The 26,844-nt window shown below is 34.6% G+C and overlaps 2 protein-coding genes and 2 pseudogenes across 2 annotated transcripts; all 4 read right to left on the bottom strand.

The window, feature by feature from the left end:
• Positions 1-16,792: 16,792 nt before the first annotated feature.
• LOC143561803 (oleoyl-acyl carrier protein thioesterase, chloroplastic-like) lies at positions 16,793-19,506 on the bottom strand. Its single transcript, XM_077049781.1, has 7 exons — positions 19,204-19,506; positions 17,981-18,114; positions 17,781-17,894; positions 17,611-17,706; positions 17,442-17,529; positions 17,265-17,333; positions 16,793-17,189 (listed from the first exon to the last, which is right to left on the bottom strand). The coding sequence occupies exons 1-7, from the start codon at positions 19,504-19,506 to the stop codon at positions 16,932-16,934; spliced, it is 1,062 nt and encodes a 353-aa protein (XP_076905896.1). The 3' UTR covers positions 16,793-16,931.
• Positions 19,507-20,923: 1,417 nt separating this feature from the next.
• Positions 20,924-21,056, bottom strand: LOC143563509 (18S ribosomal RNA; annotated as a pseudogene).
• A 128-nt stretch (positions 21,057-21,184) lies between these two features.
• Positions 21,185-22,556, bottom strand: LOC143562441 (uncharacterized; annotated as a pseudogene).
• Positions 22,557-23,083: 527 nt separating this feature from the next.
• LOC143562429 (DNA-directed RNA polymerases I, II, and III subunit RPABC5-like) lies at positions 23,084-24,646 on the bottom strand. The gene is made up of 4 exons (XM_077050232.1): positions 24,518-24,646; positions 24,364-24,422; positions 23,555-23,649; positions 23,084-23,354 (listed from the first exon to the last, which is right to left on the bottom strand). Exons 1-4 carry the CDS (start codon positions 24,551-24,553, stop codon positions 23,329-23,331), a joined length of 216 nt encoding a protein of 71 aa, XP_076906347.1. The 5' UTR covers positions 24,554-24,646; the 3' UTR covers positions 23,084-23,328.
• Between the last annotated feature and the right edge of the window lie 2,198 nt (positions 24,647-26,844).

The raw sequence follows: 26,844 nt of genomic DNA, 5'->3' as shown, positions 1-26,844 counted from the left end.
GACCTTTAGTCTTATTTTATAAATTTACCTCGATGAACCTTTAGTCCAAAATCTCTTTCTACTTTAAAACCTTTAGATAAAAGTAAAATTATAAACCTTTAGTTTATTTATAAAACCCTACATTTCTTCTTCTCTAAGAAACGTATTCTTTTCTTTTCTTTATTATTTAAGAATAGTTATTATTACTTAAATAATATTTTCATAACAAAGAATATATATACTTACACACACACACACACACACATATATATATATATATATCAATATTCACAATCTTATCTTTTATTCTTTCTTTGTTATGTTTTCTTTTATTTTATCGAGGTATCGAGTATAACCTTGACTTAAGGTTTAAGCCTTTTATAATATTTTATTATTATTTTCACTAGCGTTACGCCTACATTTGTTGGCTTATGGAAACCCTAATTACTCGAGCAGCACTCCAATGCCGCTTCACCTTCTTCTCGTTCAACCCCTTTCTCTCGTAATCCTATCCTTGGTACGACAAACACCAATCTTTCACCACGTGTCGGCACGCCTTACGAGACTCACCATCTTGATGTCGAGATATAACAAACACATTCTTGGTTGATATGTCGGTGGATAGTGGCACGAACTTCGAGGAAACGAACACGGAATATGAGGAATCTGGTCACGGTTTTCGAGGTAGATCGAGGGTTTGATTATGGAGTTCCAGTGAGATGTTAGAGAGAGATTGGATTACTGAATTGTGGTGTGAGGAATGAAGATCCCGGATTTGCTATTTATAGGCAAAACCTGGAAACCCTTCGCGTCGCGATAGCCTTCTGGTCACCCGTCGCGTATCGCGATGTAGCCCAGGCCAGTCACCATATAGGTTTGCCACGTGGCACCACGTGGCAGACGGTGTGCCACGTGTTGACACGTGGCGGACGACGTGCCACATGTTGCCATGTTTCGGGACACGTGGCAGACGGTGTGCCACGTGATAACGTGTGTCAAAGGTGTCAAACCACGTCATCGCGATACGCGATGACGTAGGTTCCACGACGATCGCGTATCGCCGTTGACCCACTTCTAGAAGATTAGACCAAGCCCTTCGCGATACGCGATGTGCTTGTCCTTTGTCCCGTCGCGTATCGTTATGGGACAGAAAATCAGAATTATTCGTTTTAAACCCTAAGGTTTGGAATTTTGACATTTTTGGTCCCTAGACTTTCGAAAGTTGAAATTTTGAACTCGAAATTTTCACTATGTTACATAATGTTAAATCCGTTCTACTCTTAAGCGTTGTTGTACAACCGATCTTCAAATTCTTATCTTCCAAGCTCAACGTACCTCCGTTGAAGAGGGTAACATGTACTACGAAATGTCATGCGGTGCCGAACTTCAACTCGAAACCAAACCCGATGGTTTTTTTTTTACTTTCTCAATCGTTTGTGGGTTCCCGATCACGATGACCTTCGTACTTGTATACTCAATGAAGCTCACAATTCGCAGTATTCCGTTCATCCCGGTGCGCATAAGATGTATTTTGATCTTCGTGCTACCTTTTGGTGGCCGGGTGTGAAAAAGGACGTAGCGTTGTTTGTATCTAAATGTCTTACTTGCTCAAAAGTCAAAGCCGAACATCAAAGACCTTTTGGTCTACTCGAGCAACCACCAAGTCCCGTTTGGAAATGGGAAGACATTGCTATGGACTTTATCACTAAACTACCCAACACCCAAAAAGGCAACGATAGTATTTGGGTGATTATCAATCGTTTAACCAAATCTGCTCATTTCATTCCAATCCGCGAAAAGTATTCCGTGGAGCAGCTTGCTCAAATCTATGTTCGGGAAATTGTGTGCCGACACGGTGTACCATTGACTATCATTTCTGATCGCAATGCTCGTTTTACCTCTCATTTTGGCGTTCACTTCAAGAAGCCTTGGGAACACGTCTCGATCTTAGCACCACTTATCGTCCTTGAACGGACGGTCAATCCGAACGTACGATTCAAACACTTGAGGATATGCTACGAGCGTGTGTTCTTGATTTTGGTGGAAATTGGGATTCTCACGTTCCGTTCATCGAGTTTTCATATAACAATAGCTATCATTCTAGCATTGATATGGTTCCTTTTCACGCTCTTTACGGTCGTAAATGCCGTTCCCCGATTAGTTGGAACAAAATCGGTGAAGCTCAAATCACGGGACCCGAAATGGTCCAAGAAGCCACCGACGTTATCGATCAAATCCGTAAGAACCTTCTAGCCACTAGAAGTCGTCAAAAGAGTTACGCTGACAAACAGTGAAAACCGATCGAATTTAATGTTGGCGATCTTGTCCTTCTAAAAGTATCTCCTTGAAAGGGGGTAGTCCGTTTCGAAAAGAAATGTAAGCTAGCTCCTCGTTTCGTTGGTCCTTTAAAAATTCTTGAGCATGTTGGGAAGGTAGCTTATCGACTCTAACTACCGCAAGAACTTGCCGGTGTTCATCCGACATTTCATGTTTCAAATCTTAAAAAGTGCTTAGCCAAAGGTAGTCTCCATATACCTCTCGACGAAGTACACGTCGATAAGTCGATGATCATGGTTGAACGACCCGTTGAGATCATGGATCGCAACGAGAAGAAAACCAAGCGTAGTCGTAGTTGCTTACTAACCATGCTTAACTTTTGCTCATTTTAGTTTATTTACAAGTTCCATGGTTATAGGTTTGAGGGTCTATGCTTCGGTTTAACCGTAAATAGCTCTAAACCGTAAACCAAACTTTGTTTACTGGTTTTTGTTAAATACTTGTTTAAACATGTTTAATGTTAGATCTCAGTTTATAAAACCATTTTTATGAGTTCCATGGTTATGGGTTTGTAGATTCTAACCTCGGCCTTTACCCGGAACTAGATCCGAATCGAAAACCGAACTTTTGTTTAAAGACTTTATTGTTAACGTTTTGTTTGTAAAACTTAAGTATTTTCATTTGTACATTATTATACAAGTTCTTGGATATTTGGGCGTGTGGAAACCATATATGAACTTATTGTGAGATGGAAACCGAACCAAACCGAACTAAACCGATTTTCACTCGCTTAAGACACACAAGTGTTTTTAGCTATCATGACTTGTATATTTCTTTAAAAATAGTTTACAAACTGATTTTAATTATTTTCTTAAGTACTTGGAAATGTTGGATCCAATTTGATCTCATAACAAAGTTTGGACCGACAAAACCGAACACTCGCTTAGCGTACGTTGTTAGTTCTAAAACAATAGATCTACATACTTGGTTAAGTCTTACTTAATTTTTATGAGTTATCTCATAACATTTAATATTTTGGAAAGTTGACTTTGGGTTTGACCAATTATCAAGACCCGAACCAACAACCCGAACACTCATTAAAACCCGTTTTAGTATCTTTATTCCAAAGGGACTTGAATTCTTGCATTTTACCCACCTTAATACTTAACATAGGTTGAGTAAATACTAAGGTTAGATACTTTAACCCGGTTTCGAGAAAACTTACATTTTTAAAGGGTTATTATTATAAATTGTAAATGGTTACATTTTAAACCTTGAAACTTTAATTGTTTACATTTCTCAACATTTATTTTACTTAAAGACTTTCGAGACAACCTTTCTAAATCCGAGACTTCTTTCCTTTTAGGCTTTGTTCGTTAAACCTGTCGTTCTGGAAAATCTCCAAATTATCATCTTTCAAGTTTATTACTTGAAAGTGAGTACTTTCATACCCCGTTTTCCATCTTTTGTTTTGGGGGTGACATTTCATACTTATTCAACTAAATGTTTTATTCTTGAATCTTAAACCACAAATGTTATTGTATACTTTACTTGAATAATTGCTCGATTTGGTGTTCTATGATTATATGCCTATGTGTTTATCGCTTTTGGTTGGCGGAACTATAAAATCCTAGTCTATTTGGCATCCCCTTATAGCAAGGTGTCGTTAACGTAATGCAATTAACGATAACTATAAAATCCTAGACTATTTGGCATCCCCTTATATTTAGGTGTAGCTAACGTAATTCTGTTAGCGATTTTATCCAAATTATTGCTTTTATTTATTGTTTCGTATGCGAGTTTTGTGGCTCTTTCTTACTATATATTTATATGCGCAAACTTATGAATTGATCACCAACCTTTGTTGATAAACTTTATTTTATTAAATGTTACAGGTTTGCATCTTGGTTGATATGGGATTGTGGAGAAACGTCGTCAAATACCTTTAGGATATTAGCAAAACGAACAATTTATGATTTGCTATATTTTGTTATATTTGTCTTACGAATATTGTTATGTGACATTTTCGATGTTGTGAAATGAAATGAGTTTGTTAAATATTGTCGCTTTAATGAGTGTAATGTGCTTATGGGCAATCGTTACACCTCGGCATGTTCCGCCACCTTTGGTCGGGGTGTGACACAGGCAGATGTAAAAACATCTTAATACTTAAAATGTAAAATGTGTCATTTACAAATGAATGTACTCACCAGTATTTCGTGCTGATCAAATATTTTAAACATGTTTCAGGTGACTTGTTAGAGACAAAGGAATGATGCCTGCGGGCTCCCAGCTTAAATAAGTGGCTTTTCACCAGGATACAGAAACGTGTTTTGTAAATTAGGGTCTATCCTTATAAAGTTTATGTTTGTATCAAAATGGGTTAAATTCCCAGTTTATAATAATAATAATAAACATAGTGTTTTTATAACTCTGATCATTTTTTCTAACTACGGTTCTGATAAAATATTCCGCTGCAAAATAATTTAATAAACACCGATACCACAAATCAATGTTCACGGCTTCCCTCTTAAGGTATAGGGTTCGGGGGCTGTGACAAAAACACACATTAAAATATAAAAAAAAACAAGTTGATATAGTGCAAGATTCAATGCTTAATAGATTAACAAGTAAATGTCTTCCAATATGCAATGTTTGAATTACTTTTATTCTTGGTGGATTGTTTTCGGAGAATTATGGACATTTATTGTTTTTAAGGAGATGATGTGTTCTACATTTAGCAATACTACCTTGCGAATACCTCTATTAATATTACTGATGGTATATTTCTCTAAACTCTTATTCTTATTATTGATTACATCATAGTTATTTATTTATTTAGTAAAAGTATCATCTTTAATTTTTTTTACATAGGTATCACCAATGAGAATATAATCTCTACACAACAAAGATTGACCATAAACTGTAAGTGGCCATGTTACTATCACTATTATATATATATATATATATATATATAGGATTAGGTTCATTTGAGAAGTGTTTTTTATTGCGAGAAGTACGAGAAGAGATTCCAGCCAATCAAATTATTTCTTTTTATTTTATGGTTGTTTAAATACAAGGGTATATTAGTAAAATATAAAGTGTGTTTTTTTTGTAATTAATACTCATTAATAGTTTAATTAATGATAAGTTATTACCTAATAGTAAGTTACAAACTATTATTATTACTTTTTATTTCATCTAAAATTTGAACCATTATAATCAATGTGATCAAAAATCATTTTATATAAAACATGAATAATTATGATTATTTTTTTATCTGATCGCAAATGTGAATTTTTTTTCTTTGATTTTCAATCAACTAATGTGGGTTTATCTTATGTAATCTAGAATTAGCTATGCAATATTGCGTAGCCACATTTTCAGATGTTGTATAACTAATGTAGTGTAGGCAAAACTAATGTAATGTAAACACATTTTTAAATATTATGTAGTCATAAATAATGTAGTGTAGACAAAACTAGTGTAGACTCACTTTTAAATGTTGTGTTGACATAGCTAATGTAGTGTAGGCAAAACTAATTTTGTGTAGACACACTTTCAAATGTTGTGTAGTCCAACTGTTGTAGTGTAGGTGCACTTTCAAATGCTGTGTTGGCATAGCTAATGTAATGTAGGCAAAACTAGTGTACTGTAGACACACTTTCAAATGTTGTGTTGACATAACTAATGTAGTGTTGGCAAAACTAATTTTGCGTAGACGCACTTTCAAATGCGATGTAGTCATAATTGTTGTAGTGTAGACGCACTTTCAAATGTTGTGTTTTGACATAGCTAATATAGTGTAAGCAAAACTAATTTAACGTAGATACACTTTTAAATGTTTTGTAGTAATAACTAATAATTCAATGTATGTAAAAGTAAGGGAAAAGCAATGTATATATTAAGATGGCATAGAATCACAAAAATACTACTTTTTTCCCAAATCATTAGTTATGCACGTTAACAAAGAAAAAATATATATGCCTTTCAAAAAATATCAAATATTAAATGTAGTTGATTACAAGTCGTTTTATGTTTTAATAATTAAAATGTTATGAGCTTAATTATAGGAGTAACAAGTGGGGATTTCATATTAAGTGCCTACATTTAAAGTACAAAGATACCCTTTTCATATTAAAAACATGTATATGAGATTATTAATAATTACATGATTTCCATAATCAATATATATCATTGATTAATGTAATCAACGGCCCATATTGATTTCCCGCACTTCTCGCTATAACTTCATTTTTCGCATGAACCATCCCCTATATATATATATATATATATATATATATAACGTTCAACTATCTTTAAGGAAAACCAAAGAATAAAAAAAATGATTCGTGATAACATAAAGAAGAACCCCTTCGAAATATCTTACCAGTCTGCACATCATAATGCAACTTTATATCACCTTTATCATACAATTAATTGTAAGTAATTTTAAATGACCGGCTTGGGTTCATGTTTAGTTCAAAATAAATTTTGGTCAATGTGTTTTTTAAGTAAACATAAGTTTGAGTCAAACGAGCATGATGTGAATGATCACTTACATTTTTTTACGTCTAATATTATTTTTATATTTAATTGTAGATATATTTTTATGTGAATTCCTTGTAAAATAAAACAAAAAGGATAAAAGAAAAAAACACTTTATAAGTAAAATGCTTTTTATTCTTTTTGGTTTTTAACTTTTAACAAGCTAGCATGTTTATAATTTTTTGTAAAACATTCTCATATTAACACTGTAGTTGACTTAATGTCCATAGTTTGCTCAAATATGTGAAAAGATCAACCTTATTTAGTTTAAATACAAGGTCAGGTCAATGGGTTGTTGACTAAAATGAGTTTAGATTAATATTGTTAAGTGATTGTATTTTTGGTTGCATATATAGTTCACAAGGTATGTGTATTTTGTTTGTTTCTCTGAAGTCCGAACATAAGAAATGTTTCCTTTTTTTTTCATGTGACCCATTTTAGTAAACGGGTTAAAGGATTTGATCTTGATATTATAATTCTTTTCAATCAAGTTGTAAACGGGCCATTCACAAAAAAACATTTAAATTATTTTTATAACTTTGCAAAAGTGAGTTACTTAAGAAAAAAAAATATAAATTAAACTTTTTAAAAGTAGTCTTAAATTTTTCTGATACATTTGATTAGTTTAGTTGAAATTTAACTGATATACATTTAAATTATTCGAATACATATGTTGCAATGGCTGTAAACCAAAGTCAGATAATTGTAATTTATATGTTTACTTAAAATAGTATAATTGTCTACATAATATGAACCCATTATTTATCTTATTATCTATATACATGCTTTTTATTCTATTTTACTATATTTTTGACCAACCCGTGTGTCACACGGGTTCTAACCTAGTGTGTGTGTGTGTGTGTGTGTAGGGTTGGGTTACAATAAAAAGAAATAGTTTTCTAGGAAGAGTAAGAATAAATCTAGGTCATTAGATCTACGATCTAGTGATTGAGATTGGTAAGTTTTAAAATACCAAATAGTTTCCTAGGATTAAGAATTTACTCTAAATAGTTTCCTAAGTTTAAAATTTGTGTCATTCCTACTCTTCTTATAAAATTATATATATTTATTTTAACCATTTTCTATATATATATATATATATGATGAGTATCATTACAGAACCCTTAAATTATTTAAGAACTTGAAGGAACCATTGAAAACTAATTTTTTTTATAAAAAATTTTGTATGTTAATGTTATTTGAGTGTAGTTTCATCATTTTATATATCTATATTTATAATTACAGTTTTGAAAATTAGTTTTTATACATATCTATGTTTTATTGTACACCTATGTAAATTTATTAATACATAAATTTTACACATATGTAAACTTTTGATTTATATATGCAATCAAAATTTTTTATATAAAATATGATAAAACTACTCTTAAATAATGTTAATACATAAAAAAAATAAAAACAAATTTGATTGTTTAAAGTTCCTAACGGTTCTTAAATTTTTTGGAGTTCTTAAATGATACCAACCCTATATATATATATATATATATATATATATATATATATATATATATATATAGGGTAGGGTTAATGTAAAAACAATATTTTTGTGAGAAGAATAAGAATAGATCTAGGCCCTTGGATCTATGATCTAGTGGTTGAGATTGGTAGTTTATAAATAATTGTATTGTTTCTTATTTACATGGTATAGTGTACTATAGTGTCATATTTAGATGGTTTGTTTTATTTTAAAGCTCTTCTCACTCTTCTCACAAAACAATTGTTTTTTATTTGAACTCTTTTCTATATATATATATATATATATATATATATATATATATATGAATGATTTCTTTTAAGAACCAATTCAAGTTTTAAGAACTCGAAAGAACTCAACGTAACAATTTTTTTTACACATGTAATATGTAAGTAACTTAAACAATTACAATATTTTTTTACACACTGAATCGACTTTTTACATATGTGTAACTAACATTTATATTTGTATAATCTTCACAAGTGTTTATTCACTCTCCTAATTCCTTTTTTTAATCAGATTTAATCTCAGCCACATATTCATTACTCATTTAATTGATTGTGTGATCGATATTGAGTTCTTAAAGTTCTTACAACTTATCAAGTTCTCAAAAGATCATTTCCATATATATATATAGCGGAAGGGTATCCTAAAAAGAAGTAGTTTCCTAAGAATAATATGAATAAATCATAGCCATTGGATCATGTTAATCAATGGTTGAGATTTAAAATTACTAAAAACCAACATAGTTTCCTAACATTACTCTTTCACTATTATAACCGACATAGTTTCCTAGAATTATTCTTTCACCATAGGTTTTAATGACACATGTAAAAAATCTACTGGTTCTTACCATTCGTAAGAAACTTCTTATTTTTATTTAACCATTATATATATATATATGGTGGGGTTACAATAAGAAGTGAAGTGTGTCAAAGATGTGTAAAAAGTAATCTGGTGCGTTAGATATGTTGATTTGACGATGGATATGGAAAGTGTGTTTATTGTGCGGTGTGTTTTATTTTAGTTGATGTGTGTTTATTGTGCGACATGCTTTATTATATCTAATGGTGAAAATATACTTCCTACACTTCTTAAGAAAAATCTACTTCTTATTATAACTTTGCTCTATATTTATATATTTTTTTGGATATTAATTTTATTTATTGAAGTTGATAATATACTTAGGATTTGATGATGAAAGAGTTTTAAAGATAAATGAGATGTTATAACTCAGTTTAAAAATTATTTGGGTTTGGTGAGACTTATAACCCGCTTATTTTTATCCATCAATAAAAGTTTTCCTTGTTCTCATCGTAAATCTAGTGGTAAGTCATCATTGCATATCTCACTCACAATTACATTTATGCTTCATCTAATCTCATTCTTTGATTGACATGTAAACGCATGTCTCTCGGTTACCTCTATTTTGCCTAGGATTCAGTCGATTACCTCCGATTTAGACCGCCTAGGAATGACCTTGACCATAACCGCTTACCAATTTCTTGGTATGATTAGGGGGAATCCCATTGAAGGACTTCTAATTACTGATTAATCAGCGATTAATTCCGATTTTACAACGCTTGATATAATGAAACAAATATTATGTATTCCTTAATTAATGATTCTTGAGCTTTAAGTGATTATTTTGTAACGTAAAGCTTATTTGATTTGTGAATTGGCAGTGAAGATGTCTGGTCTTCAAAGCTACCATCGAAGAAGAGTTCGACTGCAACGAGGCTTTATGGTATTTCTTTGAAGTCCTCTCAGATCATTCCTAGCTCATTCCATATACTTTTCCCTATAATTTAGCTAAAAAACACCATTTCATAAATTTATCAATCATTTTTCAAAGTTCTTCAACATTCTATTCCCTACTCATATCCATAAATTAATTCTTTATTATTTTTTCTCTTTTGTCTTGTTATATAGTAAATGGTGATAGGAAGATATGTGATATATTATATGGGATGGATCAAAAATGAGTCCCTATATTTAGGTTTTTACTTTAATTGTCATATAACTCATCCATATAATAAAGAATGAATTTGAGAGGTGATTTTGATGATTTTCTTAAGATTTACCCTAAATTATATGAGTTTGACAACTTTAATTGAGAATGCTCTTACCAACGTTATTTAATGTTTATGATGACGGCACACATTTTCAATGATTATAAGCCCTTAAAATCAACAAGACGGTTTAAACTACCGATTCAATCGTCTTGAAATTTATACAATTAAAAAAAATAAATTTAACGATTTGATTGCTCGAAGTTTTGGAACTTGAAGCCGAACATAAAACCAAGCAAACTTTTTAATCTTTATTATTAATTTTTATTGAACATGCACACATGTGTGCGTAATGTTCATGAATCATACCAGTTTGTTAAAAAATAATATAATAAATCAACCTAGTTTGAAAAAAACAAAAATTCAAACCGCAAAAACCAAACCTTTCTAGCTGATTGGTTCGGCCGGCCCAAGTAACCAACCAACCCAAATTGGTTGGTTCGCCGTTAACATATAATAATTGTGTCGTTCGCTTACGTATTTACTGTATCCGTTCCATTAAAAGTGTTCACATTTTCTTTTTATTTATTCCATCACAAATATTCACTTTCAAAATGTATTAGTCAATTTTTAAGTTTATCCTTAAAAACGCACAACTAACATTAATAAACAATATTTATGGACCCAATTTCCAACGGCATAATGCCATTTGGTAAGGAAAAAAGGTAATCATTCAGTTTACCTTGAACTTTGTGTTTTTTAAACCATGACACTTTTAATGGGACGGAAGGAGTACTATTTAGTATTTGTATTAAAACATCCATTATAAAAAAGTAGGGATATTGGTTTTTAATACTCTCGACCAACTTTCACTCATTGGTCGATAACACTTTTGTTGCTATGATGCATATAGCTAACAATAAAGGTATGATTGGGTGATGGTATTGACGCTTCCAGGTCACCTTCCAGCTTCATGCTTCTACCTACTACACGAAAGAACTCGTTAGAATGGGACCAGAGATGAGGTCTCTGACCACCCTCCGACGCTCAACATTAGTAATTTATCCCATGAAAGTATATAAATAGTAAATATAGATGTGTATACTAGAGATAGAGAACGCAAGGGGAGATAGTGGTCGAGACCCGACTGTTAGAAAGTAGCTGAGGTGTTTTCAGGCTGCTTATCCGGTGGTAGTTGGGGTGGGTAGAATTGAGATGATGGTGTTATGCCTTAGCAGTTCGTGGACTAGCAGCTCAGAGGCAAAACAACTCAGTGAATGATAATTACTCTTAGGCTATGCGTAGTGGAGGGGCTACAAATGAGGACGAATTGTGACATGTGTCGCTCAGTCAGCAAGGAGTGAGAATTTGTTTTTAGGGTGTAATGGTGTAGGGGCTACAAAATGGGCCCACGGTATTTTTTTTATTATTTTCTTTTTATAATTAAACTAAACAAATAAAAACCAATTTTTTTAAATATTAAATAAAAATGCATTAAAATTAAAAATAAATACAAAAAAATACATAACTAAAAAAAAGATGCATAACTAAAAAAAATACTAATATCCATAATATTCGCGCATTTTTTCGACTCACCGTCATTGCAACAATGCGGCCTCTTCGTGTGACCCGGCCGCTTTGAGGGATTCGTATTCTTTACTCATTTCCTGCAACTCCATCATAGCGGCAATCTTTTCGTGTTGTTTGCTGGTTTCTCTCATGGTATCGTTGAGTTCCTCGACAAACTTTTCGTGTTTTTTGATGATTTCGTTTATGATAGTGGTGAGTTCCACGGGTTTCGGTTGTTTCGGGTTGTTTGTAGGATTCATTTTGCTAGATTTTTTGAAGAATTTGGGTATAAATTGTGTATGAAATGGATATAAAATTGAGAAGAAGGTGTATGTTTATATATATATATATATATATATATATATATATATATATATATATATATATATATATATATTGTTTTCATTATTTTTTTTTTATTTTTGACCGTTTGAAAACGGTCATAATAATAAAATAATATCATTTTTAAACAATTTGGGCGACAAAAGAACCCCACCCCCGCCCCTTTTCACCCACATATCGGCGGGGGGGGGGGGGGGGGGGGGGGTTTGCGCCCCTTCTCACCCAAGTTGTAGCCCCACTACACTTAGTTTTAAGAGAGGGAGATCTCTTAGTGAGTATTATTTTGATAATGATATTCTGGAGAGTATTATTCTAGAGAGAGAATATAGTGTGAGAGAGTGAGAGTTATAAAGAAGAGAGAGTAGAGAGAAATGGAGTGAATGAAAATACCTTTGGTGAAATTTTCCTTTAATAGACAGTCAGAACCTACTCTAGGAGAAGCTTAGGGCCTCTTAAGGGGAAAATGGCAGCTCTTCTTTCAGCTTGTGAAGACTGGGTGCATGCCATTTCCGTGCAACCTTTGTTCAGTCCTTTGCTTGTCCTTTTGTTGCTTTTTTACTTTCTAGCTGACACCAGCTTTATGTCAGTCAAGACTTTTCTGCTTTTTACTGTAGCAAGAGTTTCCTGGTCAACTTAGGAATATTGTTGGACAAGTGTCGAGCTTCCTTATCTGACAGCTTATGTTTGCTTCTCCTTTATTCCTAAGCTTCCCTAGCTTGTGAGCTTATGTTTGCTACTCCTAAGCTTCTCCAGTTTGTGAGTGGGTAGGGGTACCCACATCATCAGCCTCCCAGTCAAAAGTGTTGGGATTGCAATGATGAATGCTTGTGACTCGAACTCTTTCCTTTTCATGATGTTCTTCGTGGGTGTTTAATGCTTTTGGGCTCAACGGCATGTTATGTATTGAAGCCCATTTGTTTGCTTCAAATTTTTTTATATAGTTATTTTCGTGTTTTGAGATGTTTTCGGAAGGATATGTAGAGTCCAACTTGTACATTTTTTGTGTTTCACGGGTTCCTGTTGGTCGGTTTTAATGATTCCTTCTGTTAAAGAAAACATATTTACTAACCTCCTGTTCCTTATAATGCATCTGCTTTCATGTTTTTTGGTTTATTAGTTTGATTGCGTTTAGCTATTTTAGGTTTTTTATTTCTTTTTCTTTTTTTCATTTTGGGCATAAGCATATCAATTAAATTGGTTTTTTCCATAATTGCAGCTAGATCCTGTTGCACGACCACCACCTCCAACTTCACCACCACCTCCGGCTTCCCCACTGCTACCTCCAGCTTCACCACTGTTGCCACCACCACTGCCGCCGCCGCCACCACCACCACCAGCTTTACCACAACATCAGGAAGACTTTGAATGTCCAATTTGTCATGAAGCATTAACCGAGACAACGACCACATCGTGCGGTCATCTTTTTTGCAATTTTTGCATAAGAAAGTCACTAGCTTTTAACGCAAGGTGTCCTACTTGCATGTGCAAAATCAATTGCAGGAAGCTTATGCGTGTCGACCTCTAGACAGACTGATTCTTTGTAGGAAAACCGATTAAGAGGTTACATAGACACAAGTGTGTTGATTGTGAGGCCCCAAACCCGGGCACCTTACCGAATGTTGGATTTACTCATAAATAAAGCTTAATTATCTAGAGTTTATTAAAACTTTCGTGGAATAATATTACATTTTTATGCAACTTTCTTTTTAAAACAGTTGTTTGGAAGCCAATACCGTGTGTGCACTCCAAGCTCCTTTACATTCTTTAGTCAATCACTAGCTTTTATACTAAAAGTCAGCTACGTTACTGAGTTCTAGTTTACGACTCCACTTGATACATCTTAACTCATTCTTCTTCTCTGACATACTTTAATAAATATAAACAACTAGAGTTTTACCCGGTGCGTTGCGCCGGGCAAGTTGTTAATACCGGGCGGTGGTAAAATCCAAGCGCTGTCGTTTCAAACGTTGAGGCGGTAAGTCGACGCAAATTCAGTCGGCTTCGTTTACGTGTACTATTGTAACAGAACTAAAACAAAAAATATATAAAAATTGAGGGGCCAATGGGGTGACATCGGTTGGTAAAACCCGACTGTTGTTGATCCCCGTCGTTGAGACGATGAGTCTACACAAATTCAACTGGTTTTCATCACGTTCGTTACGGTACCGGAACTAAAAAAACAAAATTACATTCGATCGGTTTTCATTACGTTTGTTACGATACTGGAACTAAAACAAACATGATGAGTCTATGTGAATTTCGCCAGTTATGACACATTTATATTTTATTAAGGTACCGGAACTAAAACAAAACAAAAAAGATACAAAACAAAAACAAAATTAGCATTTGATCGGTTTTCTTAACAAAAAAATGCATTGCATAAGTAAGGTGTTGCCAAGTGGTCCAATGACGTACTTACGGCACCAAAGTGGGCCTACTTAAATCACCAAGATGGGTCTTGAGCCGAAGATTCTTTGTTACTAGATGTTGAAAAGCACAAGGCAAACTCCAATTTCTTGCTTCTTGAAATCCGAAATCTTGAAAGAGTGGGAGTGTATGTTCTTGAGCGAGATAGATTTAGGTGAAATGAGGGTGTTGGGGTTTAGGTAGGCTTATGGGTTTTTATGCCTTTAATCGATGGACCCTAAGCCCACTTCATTCCACTTAAGCCCATTCTCATATTTCTTATGTTCATACAATCATACCCATACTTTATTATGTAAATTTTAAATAATAAATCTTCTTAATAATAATAAATCCGTTATTAATAATTTGTAGAAGCCCGGACGTTACATTGATTCTCATGTTAGTTTTGAATATGGTAGTAGATAGTTTTGGTCCTTTTGTAGACAGATGTTGAGTACTAGACTACTATCTTGGTATGTTTGACTATTATCTATTATGAAGACTTTGACTATCTTCGAATGGGATGCTTGATTATCTTAATCATCTATATTGATCATCTATTTTCATTACCGGACCGGCAGTGAACCACTGAACCGGGAGCCTCACCAGTCCACCGGTTCGACCGGTTAAATTAGTTGAACCGGTTCAGAAACCGGTTTTCCTCTCAAACAGTCAAAAAAATACATGTATGAACAAAATTGCGATTGAAAAAAGGCTTAGCACATGAATCATCGTAAGCTGATAAACTAGCATCAAAGTTTAAGCAAACACAATCCAAATTCGTACAAATCAACCCAAGTTTTAGCAAAAAAACATGATCCAGATTTATACAAAATACCCGAGTTTTAGCAAACATAAACCCGATTTAAGCAAACATAACATAAACCCGAATACTTGTAACTTAGAGAGCATCTTCATCATCTCCATCGTCATAAAGTGTAATCAGTTCATCATCATCTTCTTGTACATTTATATCTTCAAGTTCTTTGCAAATTTGGAGTGCCAAGGTTACTTGGTGGCTCTTCTTCTAGCATATTCTCCGATTCATCATAATCAAGTTCACCTTCCGCTTCTTCGTCAATCACCCAAATCGATTCTATCAATGCTTTCGTAATCCACCGGGTCGTAAGACCTTCTATTCTCATTGACCCTAATAAATTTAGATGTTAAATTACTCATTGTTTTTATAAATATTATGCAAAAAATAAATAAATAACGAAGTTGTCATTTATATTATACCGATTTTGTAGAAGCAAGTTATAATGGTATATACAAGGTCACTAAGCCTTTGATGCTTCAATTGGTTCCTCTTTTTGGTATGGATTCTTTAAAAAAACTCCAATTACATTCACATCCGGAAGAAGATGTAGTTTTGACTTAAATTTCTTAAAGATATTATTTCCAATGCTTTGTTTACAAAATTGAAGGATTTGATTTCAAAAACTCATTTTTGATGTGTGGTTCAATTCTGAGAAGCTCCATACATTCACTTTAGATATCCCAAGTATAAATCACTTCAATGTTTGGTCCAAGTCCTCAACCTTACATGTTGCTTGCAATTATACAAGACAAGCTTTCATCTCACAAGAATTATATGTCCAAATCCAACATTTTTATATCATACTTAATTCCTACCCAATTGGATTGAAAATACATTGGTTTGAATCTTAATTTGTCCACTCAAATTTACCATCTTAAGCTTCCAACACACTCCAACAGATATTGTAGACTAGCTAAAACCATCATTAGATAAACCAATCTTTTCATTTCTCACATTCACATTTTGCTCAAAATTGACAATATTCATTAACTTCTAATTGTCCAAAGGTCAACACCAATACTTTATTAAATTTTGAAACACACTCATAATAGTGTTAATAAACATATCTAACGCATATGACAGTGTAATTTCATTTCGATTACCCGCCTCAATTCTCATAGCAGTAAACTGAAGTTTCAAACTTTCGATTGACGCTTTCAATTTACTTCAGTCATTATTTAAAACCTCAAACCGACATATATGAGTCGTTTACAAATTATATGTACAAAGCTTTTAGTGCTGTTAAAAAAACAGTTTTTAGTATGCCATTAAGATTTTCAAGTAATTTACTGATTCACAAACTTATTTTTCATAATGTAATAACCCACAATAAATTATATAAACTATAACAACTATATACATTAAACAAACCATAACAATCCAGTATAACGATTGGTGAAACTGACAGAACATAACAGAAAACACATGAACCGTATATGTTACCATGATAATATTAATCAACACAAAGAATCATTTAACTTACTCATTTTCTTACCGGTTTTTTTCTCCATTCAGTGCGACCCCTGTTTATTTCAAGACCGTCCCCCGATGATCTCAATAAATGCAAAAACTTACTCAAATTATCTCCATCTTCTTTGGAAGCAACAGACCCGTTGCTTGAAACATCAAACAGTTCTGGTGTAGTGAGAGAATCAACTATGTCATCATGCTGGCATTCACGTCTGTAATCTAATGTAATACTTTGCAATTCATGCGTGTCTATCACTTCTTGTGGGATGCTCTGTTAAAAAGAAAAAAAGGGTCAAACCGAGGGGACCCTTTGCACATAATGTGGAGCATGAATAGATTGACTAACCTCAAGAACCCATCCAATGTAGGTAACATTGTTGACATGCTTGTTCATATCAAGATCAGCTCTTCTTGGCTGTATATTGTTATAAACTTGTTAATACTTTATTACTATTTTAAAAACTAAAAATTTCTTATTATGTTATATTATATTATTATATAAGGAAAAAAATTGTGATCTTACCACAAGTCCTAGCCTTGAATATTCAGCTGGATCTTCAAGTTTTCCTATTTTTTTCAGGCTATTATTGTCCTCTTCAGGAAATGCTAATCTGAAGCCACAGTATCCTTAAATATTAACTATAAAAGCAAAAGCATTTCAATGGTATTGAAATTAAGATAATAAGATCTACCTCAATTCCTTTGGACAAAAAATCAAATATTCATCTCTGACGTCATCACTGACTTTCTGGAGTCTTCTAGTATCTTCATTCATCATCACCCACTTACTGCAGATTCAACTGATAATTGTCAAATTATAATTCCAGTGTTACATTTTATTAAAATAACGAATGTAATGCACCTTGTGGCCCTTCCAATGACCTCACCATTGGCATAGTCTTTGAGAATCCAGTCGCGTCTGGTCCCGATTCTTCCTTCACCTTGGCACCAAGTTTCAATTTCAATCACATCACTCCTGTTACATATGGAAATACATTGAAGATGATATTTATTTGTGATGTGATAATGTATGTTATTTTAAAACAATAGTAGATGGATTACCAAGCGGGATATCTGTAAATTTCAATATGCATTCGTGCAGTTACCCATATGAGATGCAACTTTCTCATTGTGGTTGTCGTTGCAAACCCGTCGGTTGAAAATCCAACACTCTGAGCATGATTACCACCAACCTCCTACAATATATCAAGAAATTTAAAGAAAGAAAATTAAAATCAACATTAAATAGTACTTGAAGGTCTCATAATCAACAAACATAAGTGAAATGCACTTATCAAATTTTCTAGAATCCAACATATGATCCAAACTTGGCCCAACATTATTAAACAGGAACATTCAATTGTATGAAACCTAATTCCAAAAGGCTAAAATCCTTTTAAACCCCCATGTTGAAATAATTGCATTCAATAGAGCTTTTTTTTTTCAAAACTAAAAACTAACTGTTATTCATTTCAAATAAAAGGATCCAATTACAATAAAGATGCAGGTAAGCGGGCAACAAGCTGCGCCGCCACCCCCTTTTGAAGATCCGCAACATCAACAAACATAAGTGGAAAGCACTAATCAATTCTTCCAGAACTTCCAGAATCCAACATTTGATACAAATTTGGCACATTCAATTGTATAAAACATTAACCTAATATTAAAACACACCTTTTGTTCAATAAATAACAATTTTTCGTTCATATAATTAAATGAACAAACATAAACACACGTTTTGTTCGTTCATTTATATTTTGTTCAATTATGTTCATTTAAGTTTGTTTACTTTCATTTGTTTTCGTACACGTCCGTGAACTGTCGTTTAGGTTTTAAACAAACGAACATGAACAAACACGAATATGCCCATTTTCTTAATGAAAGAACATGAACAAAAAATACGTTCAGTTATATGTTTGTATTGCTCGTTCAGTTCGTTTAGACGTTTACAGACCTAGCAGCATCAACAAACACAAGTAAAACACCTAATCAATTCTTCCAGAATCGAACATTTGATCCAAAATTCACACATTCAATTACATAAAACATAAACCTAATTCTAAAACACTAAAAATCCTTCTAAATCCCCAAATTTGAGAAGAAGAAAAAAACTACATTGTGCAGTAAACCAATTTTGACCTAGAAACAATTCAGCTAATAACGTTTAACAATTTAAACAGCACATATAATGATAAACATAAAACAGCATAACAATAATAATAATAATAATAATAATAATAATAATAATAATAATAATAATAATGATGATAATAATATAAGGTAACCTGTAAGAGATTAGCAATGGTTTCAACAGTGGCAGTTTTATTAATCCCAACCTCATAACACCTAATAATAAACCTCTCCTTATAACTTAACCCATCCTCCGTCAAGCTTCCCAACCGGAGGCGGTCCGCCAAGGTCTTCTCCATCTCCTTTAAACCAACAGCAGCGACTCCATTAGCTTGCTGATTAATAATAACTCGGCGGAGAGTTTGTGGGCGGGAGTGAGTGTGGGTGGTGGTTGTAGAGATGGCATTGCGAATAGGAACAGAGGTGGGTGGAGAGGTAAAACCCAAGGTTGATATCATGCTTTCACTTCAGTCTAGTTTCTGTAATTAATTAGAGGGTTTTGAGTGAATGGAGAAAGTATTTATATGACGATGGAAACGAGGTGGAGGGGGTTTGGGTTTTGACGGATGTGACCTTTCCGGTTGGAGGTATTTACGCTTTGCTACTGGAACAAGTGTAAAGTTACTTAGGAGTTAGGATGGTACTGGTACTGGTACCGGTACCGGTACCGAAAACTCAAAACTTGGTGCCGATTCAGCACCGGTACCAAAAACATTCATCCTTAACTTAGGAAGACTCTCCCGGGTATAGGGGGTGGTTTCATATGTTGTTAAAATCAAGTGTTTTAGAGAGTGTTAGTTAACCAAGTTATAATCATTTTGTAGTCATTGGTTATATGTGGATGGGCCAATCATGATGGATCAAAGTTAAAGAGGATGGTGATGTTGGGCGCATTGTATTGATGCCTAAAGGGGTGGCACCTAGTTAAAATAGTGGTGGGCAGGTGTTTGACGTTCGGTCATGATGATTTGGCATGTAGGTGGCGCCCCTCATAGCTACACAACACTTAGACTTATAGACAACTTTCGTAAGAATACTGTATAGTATGACAATTACTTTCTACTCTTTTCGTTTTCGAAAAATGTTAGATGAAGCCGTGCCACTAACTGTCGTATAGATAAAAACACATCAAAATGTGTAGTATGTAACACATATTAGAACAAATCATAATAATTTTTTGTATGACTGCTTGTTAGACGGATAAAATATTCGAAACGAAATTAAAACTTGAGCTTTTGTGATAACTGATTTTTGCTTAAAAGCTTGACTACAGAACAGACAGTATCAGACTATCAGTATAATTACAAGGGACAAATACATCATTCTAACCTCCAAATTCACCACCAAAATATACAGTTTTCTTTTTTGAATGAAACCAAATTTTACAGTTAATTTGACAAGGCACATGTCTCCTTCTGGTTCTTTTCAACCTCCTGATCCAAAAAGTACAAAACTTGCAAAAAAATCTTTTACTCAAAACTGCACATTTAGGCATATGCAACAACTTAACTCTACCTTGAAACAACATCAAAACGCCCACTTTTGTGAGCAATGAACTGCTGCCACTGTTGCTCCAGATTGGTCCATTTCTTCATGAGTGATGACACGGTAGGGCTATAACGGTCACTGCCCCAGTCAGACGTCGCACCTTGTAAAAAGACCTTTCTACCCTGAGCCACTGGATTAGCCTCGCCTAACTTCCCTTCTATAGGACTCAGCCAGTTATGGCCCTCGGCTGTTTCTGCCGAGTACATGGTGGTCTCTCCTTCACTGGTATACCCATTTTGCCCCTCTAGCTCCCTTCTTTTTGGGTGTGAAGCAGTGTCAAACCAAAATACCCAACAAGCATTAGCTCTCCCTGAAAAGGAGGTGATCCAGCCGCACCTTCCAGTACGGCTACCTTGTTACGACTTCACTCCAGTCACTAGCCCTGCCTTCGGCATCCCCCTCCTTGCGGTTAAGGTAACGACTTCGGGCATGGCCAGCTCCCATAGTGTGACGGGCGGTGTGTACAAGGCCCGGGAACGGATTCACCGCCGTATGGCTGACCGGCGATTACTAGCGATTCCGGCTTCATGCAGGCGAGTTGCAGCCTGCAAGAGGCCTGGCCTGGTGACGAGCATGATCGGACCACCGAACCCATTAAAGAAGTTTCAGCTTCGGTTACAACATTTGGTTGTTTTAACTTCCAGGGCTGGCCCGGCCCAATTCGGTCCGGCAATCTTGGGAAGGAAATCGATGTCCAAGAGCTGAATTTGGGTGTTTTTGTTTTTCTTCAACGGAATGGATGTCAGTTTCGGTGACTCGTATATCTCAGGTGTCAGTATCCTGTGTACATGAGCGGGCTGCTCGCAGGCCTGTGTTTCATCTTGACAACTAGTCATGACCCGGGAAGTACTGGGCCCCTGTTGGTCCACTGATTTTGAAAACTTGTCCCATAGTGAAAGTACACTTCTCACTTTTTGGCCCCGTTAACATTAATCTAATAATGGGTAGTTTCGGTTTGTTAACCAAATCATCAAGCCCGCTTTCCCAGTGCCTGTTTAACCAATCACAAATAACAGGAATCGGGATGCCAAATTCCAATGTGGAGGTTGATTTGGTGTTTGGTGATGTGGCTAGCTTCATCGGGTCACAAAGCATGAATGAGAGGTTACCGTGTGCATCAAACCCAGCTGAACCAGGGCTCCATGTTACACCCGCTGTGCAGACCTTGATGAGGTTGTCAGTGGCTATAACCACCTTCCCTTTACCAACGGTTAGCTTGTTTTCGTCAGTGTAGCCTAGAAGGTATACTATACTACCCAGGTTCAGACTAGGTTTTGAACCTGGTTTCAAGTAATGAGGCTGCTGACTCGGCATGTTCGAGTCGAGGCCCACTATTGTGAGATCAAGAACAGTGCTGGTTATGAAAAACCTGTAATTCTATTAGACGATGTGAATAATAATATAATATGAGTAACTAAGGAAACTTATATAAAGGTTCGACTGGAGTGGATACATTAGCTGCATTGATACCTGTGAGGCAAAAGGGAAACAATGACGCCATTTTGAAGGCGAATTTTGGTGGTGGCAGCAGACGTAACTGATGGAAAGTTGGCGTGTGTTGTGAGGAGAAGGTTCGGGTGGATAAGGAATCCAGTGCCGGTGGTAGAAATCTGGGCCATGGTGCAACCTTTACTGGAATAAATGGAAGCTTTGGTTTGCTCCGATTTAGCTCCACCAGTGCAGAAACACCATGACTCTCCTAAAACCCCCATGGCTGTTTTTGATCCTCAACTGATTGAAACGAGTTGTAAAGTAATGCAGCAATGTATGGCAAGCATTTTGTGTGCATGTGAAGGTTTTGGTTATGGCATTTGATGTGTAATAGCTGAAGAACTGAAGTATATGAAGCACATGAAATTCTTGAAGGGAATTGAATGCTGCACTGTATTTCAACTCTCAACAAACAAATTTAATGATTTAAAGACGATTTAATAGATGTACACTTTTCTTCTTTTTATTGTTTTCTTTGATCATATCATGTTTTGTTCAACTCATAACTCTACGTGTGTAAAAACACATTAAATCTAACTGACACACTTAAAATAAAGTAACCTAAAAACAAGCCCGCTTAGTCGATTTTTATAAACGCATTAAACAGGTTAGCTGGATAACAATCAAATTGTAAACGTGTTTTAATCAAGTTGGGATGGGTTGTATTAAGAGTTAAAAACTGAACCTATTTTTTATGTTTAGCCTTAAGGTTGTAGACCAATTCAAACTCAATACAAGAGCTCAAATAGCTTCAAAAATATATACCTTGGGTTTGAAAACCAACCAGTTTCAACCCGAATACATTTTGTCTGCAACCCATTTTAACCCCAACCAAACCTTTTCTTCAGAAACCAATTTGACCCATTTCAACCCAACTCATTTTGTTTTAGAACACATTTTAACCTCACAGCTAACCCCTCCAATCCACCCAGTTAGTAAAATTACATAAGCAAATAGACCACATCCACAAGCAACATGCTAGTACGCGAGAGCAAATTACAAACTATCACAACATGATTAATCTAAAGAGACAAACAAACAAGTCACATAACCACAAAAGCTTCAAAAGCATGCGTCAATAATTAGTTGGTAAACCAACCTTAATATCACTGCTTGTACTAAAGCATACCACACACTTTCGATCAGTCATAAACAGCAGAGTAGAAAATCTTAATACGCAAACATACAAAATCCCCGAAATTCCTTAAAAGAACTATCCACAAACATCCTCCAATGAGTCCTCAACTGGTGTCAGATTTCTCCAATGCTGAAACATAATGCCATTTCAATTGTTAAAAGATGATCGAAAACATACTTATTGCTAAATTAAACAACTAAATTAAAAATGTGATCAACAAAAACCATTAGCCTCGTTGTTTATCAAAAGCTTTCATATTGCCCAGTTATAGTTATTCAAGTATTGTGCATTAACTATCAAAAATAGGATAGTAATGAAAAAGAGATTACTGTTGTAGTTAAGAAGCTTTTCAATGAGATCAACATGAGTCATCAACATTCTTCTGCAACAATAACGAACCAGCCCCAACGCATCCAGAGCATCCCTACACATATCATGTAGCAAATATTAAAACTTCAACACTTAGATTAATCATAGTTCACATAACATATGATATGACTCCATGTTTCCTCAGCCCGTAGATTATTACCAAAAGATACAGACCATGTAAGCATAATGCATAATCTATGAAATAATGTTTGCCATAATTTGTAACACAATAGCACCTACGAATAATGATATGATCAGAACCAGGGATGAGCAAAGTCAGTTCGGTAATATGCGCTTAGCCATAACCATAACCGAAAGGTTGAATTAGCCATAGGTTGGTTAACAGCCGGTTATGAGCCGGTTTCAGTTAAATTAGGCTAATTGTCCAATGCACTTTCTTTCCCTTTGTTCCAGTTGAAAACCGATCGCTTATAAAGTTGCAACATAAATATAAATGTTCAAAGCTAGAAATAGAGGTACAAAAGATGAAAACAAATATATAAAAAAAAAAACACAAACATACAAAATTCGGTTCGCTTAAAGTCTGTTAACAAAGATTCATTAACCGTAACCGTAACCGTAACCATAACCAACTAGTAAGTTAATAAAAATCACTTAACCATAACAGCCGCTTTTTCGGTTACGGTTAGGTTTTGCTCACCCCTCAGTTTACAACGACTCATCACTAAAAACTGAACCAATTAGAATAACCAATAAACCCTAAATTGTTCGGTTACTATCAATAATTGCTTCCTACATAAGAACTCACCCTTCGGTGTAATCAGACTGGAGAAGGTCAAGATACGTGTCCCATTTGTTTCCGATAACCTGAAAACACGAATTAAATTAAGACCGTTTAAATGAAGTATGACACCTAACAGAGTGGTTATAGAGATAAGGACAGGTGATGCGTCTGGATTTACCTTGCCGCAAGTGAAACAACGGACCGGAATGATCATCTTTGGTTGCCCTAGTTTCGCCTTCACAAATTCAAACCGAAGCAACGGAATGGAATGATGAATTTTGCCCTAATGTGCATCTTATATACCCAGGTTTATACCTAACCCGGAGATATTTACCAAATAAGCCCTTTGAGAAACAAAACTTACAAATTCAGCAATCGAGTTATAAATACAGAATGATGACACTGCATTCCCGGGTTTAAAATACAAGGAAAAAATATTATAAGATTGGATATGTGAAAAAAGGAAAAAAAAATTATATACTTAAAAGATATTCTCGAGTTAAAATAAAAGAAAAGAAATGGTTAATTACATTCTTAAGTTAGATCGGAGAGAAAATATAGGAAAAAAATTGTAATTTTACAATCATGTTCTCATAGCAACATGGAAAAGAGAATTGAGATAGGGTAAATTAGTAATATTGTAATAGGCTATAAATTTTTCCTTCACAATCAGACCTTATTTGGCTGGAAAGTTTTGGAGGAAAAAAACCATCAATTTTATGTTCGTTCTCTCTTTCTTTTCTTTTTAAAAAAAAAAACTCAATAATGAAAAAAGGAAGTTTTTTTTTTATTTTTTTTCAAACCCTTAAATAAAAAAAAACTCAATAACACATTGTTCAAGAAGACCCCCAGCTACAAAAACTATAGGTGAGCATACACCGAGTAAGACTGTGACCCGCAAAACTCGACTGGTTTGGCTAGTTGTTCACAACGTGGTTAGTTCCCGGGTTCTAAGAAAACCATTAAACAGGTTCAGGTTGGTCTCAAAGGTTTGACTTCTTTATCTAAATTGGGTAAGATCTGTGAGACCCACGAAACCTAAACCGATCAAACCCGGTTATTTACAATAGAGTCGGGTCATGGTCCTTAAAATACCACTAAAAAGGTTCAGTCAGATCTCATGAGTCTAACTAATTTACTTACCCCTACTAGAATGAGCAATATATAACTATCATAGGGTTCTACATAAGAAATCTAAGACAACATAAATAAACAAAAATAATAGATACTCAACAAGTAGTTAAAAATAAAATAATAGATAGGTAACAACTTGCTAGATACAAATGTTTTTATTAAAATTGGTTGTTGCAATAAAGCTCTATCTAATTTTTACTGTTATTCTTTGATGTTCAAAATTATGGTTAAGTATAGACCTTTTAAAATTTGATTCGAGTCGAAACCATCAAAATGGCTTCATTTTAAAATAGGTTTTTAGTGGTACTAAAGCGGGTTCACCTACATTTTTGCTTCTATGACAACTAGTGGTAATGAATGACAATGGTGGTGTCGATGGGGTTAGTGGAGGCGACGGTGTTGGATATGATATTGGTGGTCGAGATGGAGACAACAATGGTGACAGTGAAGACATTGGAGGTGGAAAAGGCAATGGACGATTGTGTGGGGAGACCGAAGATCTAATCTTGGCACAACAAGGATTTCTCTTACATAGGGGACCCAAAATTTTACAATTAAATGGTGGCTTGAACCTTTCACTTTGTCTTTGGATATATTCAGTTAACGAAGACTCAGAGATTAAAGTTATACTAATGTGCTTGTAAAAGCACCGTCATGTTTCTGACTATAAGCTCGTTGATTTTTATAACCGCTTCTCATATCACGATAATTGTGTTTGGATTTGCTTGATACAATTGGAACATGGCCCACTTGAAATATCCATGCTAAAATGAAGTTTAGATGCTTAAATGCATAAGAGTCGAGATTAGAGGTGCACAAATCGGTTTTTTTAAAAAAACCGGTTCGGTTATTAACCGGACCGGTTTTTTTTGGCCCGAAAAAAAACCGGTTCGGTTAATAACCGGACCGGTTAATAACCGGTTTTTGTATGTCAAAACCCTAACCGGTCTAACCGGTTAGGACCGGTTTAGAAACCGGTTAGAACCGGTTAATAACCGGTTAACCGGTTTTTTTTTTTAAATAACCGGTTAATAACCGGTTTTTTTCATAATAACCGGTTTTAAAAAAAAAAACGGTTTTTCCATTAACCGGTTTGTTGACCGGTTTTGGCTCTAAAACTTGTAACCGAAATACGAACCGGCGGTTTGTAAACCGGTCAAACCGGTTTTTAAAAAACCGGTTTTCGTAAAAACCGGTTTCCGGTTTAAACCGGCAAACCGGTTCCCGGACCGGTTTTTTTGACCATCTCTAGTCGAGATCTTGGTTTTTTTTTTTTTTAATTTTTGAGCATTGCAGATTTTGTATCTTCAACTCCAACAAATCTTCCCTAGTGTCAGGTTTTTAAATGCTCATTACAAGAGACCAACTCCT

This window comes from Bidens hawaiensis, unplaced genomic scaffold (genome assembly GCF_021521415.1).
Source record: "Bidens hawaiensis isolate Kalapana, Puna unplaced genomic scaffold, B.hawaiensis_p1.1 tig00001179_1, whole genome shotgun sequence".
NCBI classification, from domain to species: Eukaryota; Viridiplantae; Streptophyta; class Magnoliopsida; order Asterales; family Asteraceae; genus Bidens; species Bidens hawaiensis.
The sequence above is the reverse complement of the archived record's forward strand: the minus strand, read 5'-3'. Positions and strand labels throughout refer to the sequence as shown.

What these genes read in the sequence shown, in the direction of transcription:
- LOC143561803 (XM_077049781.1), bottom strand. Translation starts at nt 19,506, where the DNA reads ATGATATCAACCTTGGGTTTTACCTCTCCACCCACCTCTGTTCCTATT. An exon ending in CCATTGCTAATCTCTTACAG is followed by an intron (nt 18,115 to 19,203) that starts GTTACCTTATAT and finishes GATATATTGTAG; the next exon opens with GAGGTTGGTGGTAATCATGC. An exon ending in GTCATTGGAAGGGCCACAAG is followed by an intron (nt 17,707 to 17,780) that starts GTGCATTACATT and finishes TTGAATCTGCAG; the next exon opens with TAAGTGGGTGATGATGAATG.
- LOC143562429 (XM_077050232.1), bottom strand. Translation starts at nt 24,553, where the DNA reads ATGATCATTCCGGTCCGTTGTTTCACTTGCGGCAAG. An exon ending in GTTGTTTCACTTGCGGCAAG is followed by an intron (nt 24,423 to 24,517) that starts GTAAATCCAGAC and finishes TCGTGTTTTCAG; the next exon opens with GTTATCGGAAACAAATGGGA. An exon ending in CAGTCTGATTACACCGAAGG is followed by an intron (nt 23,650 to 24,363) that starts GTGAGTTCTTAT and finishes TGATATGTGTAG; the next exon opens with GGATGCTCTGGATGCGTTGG.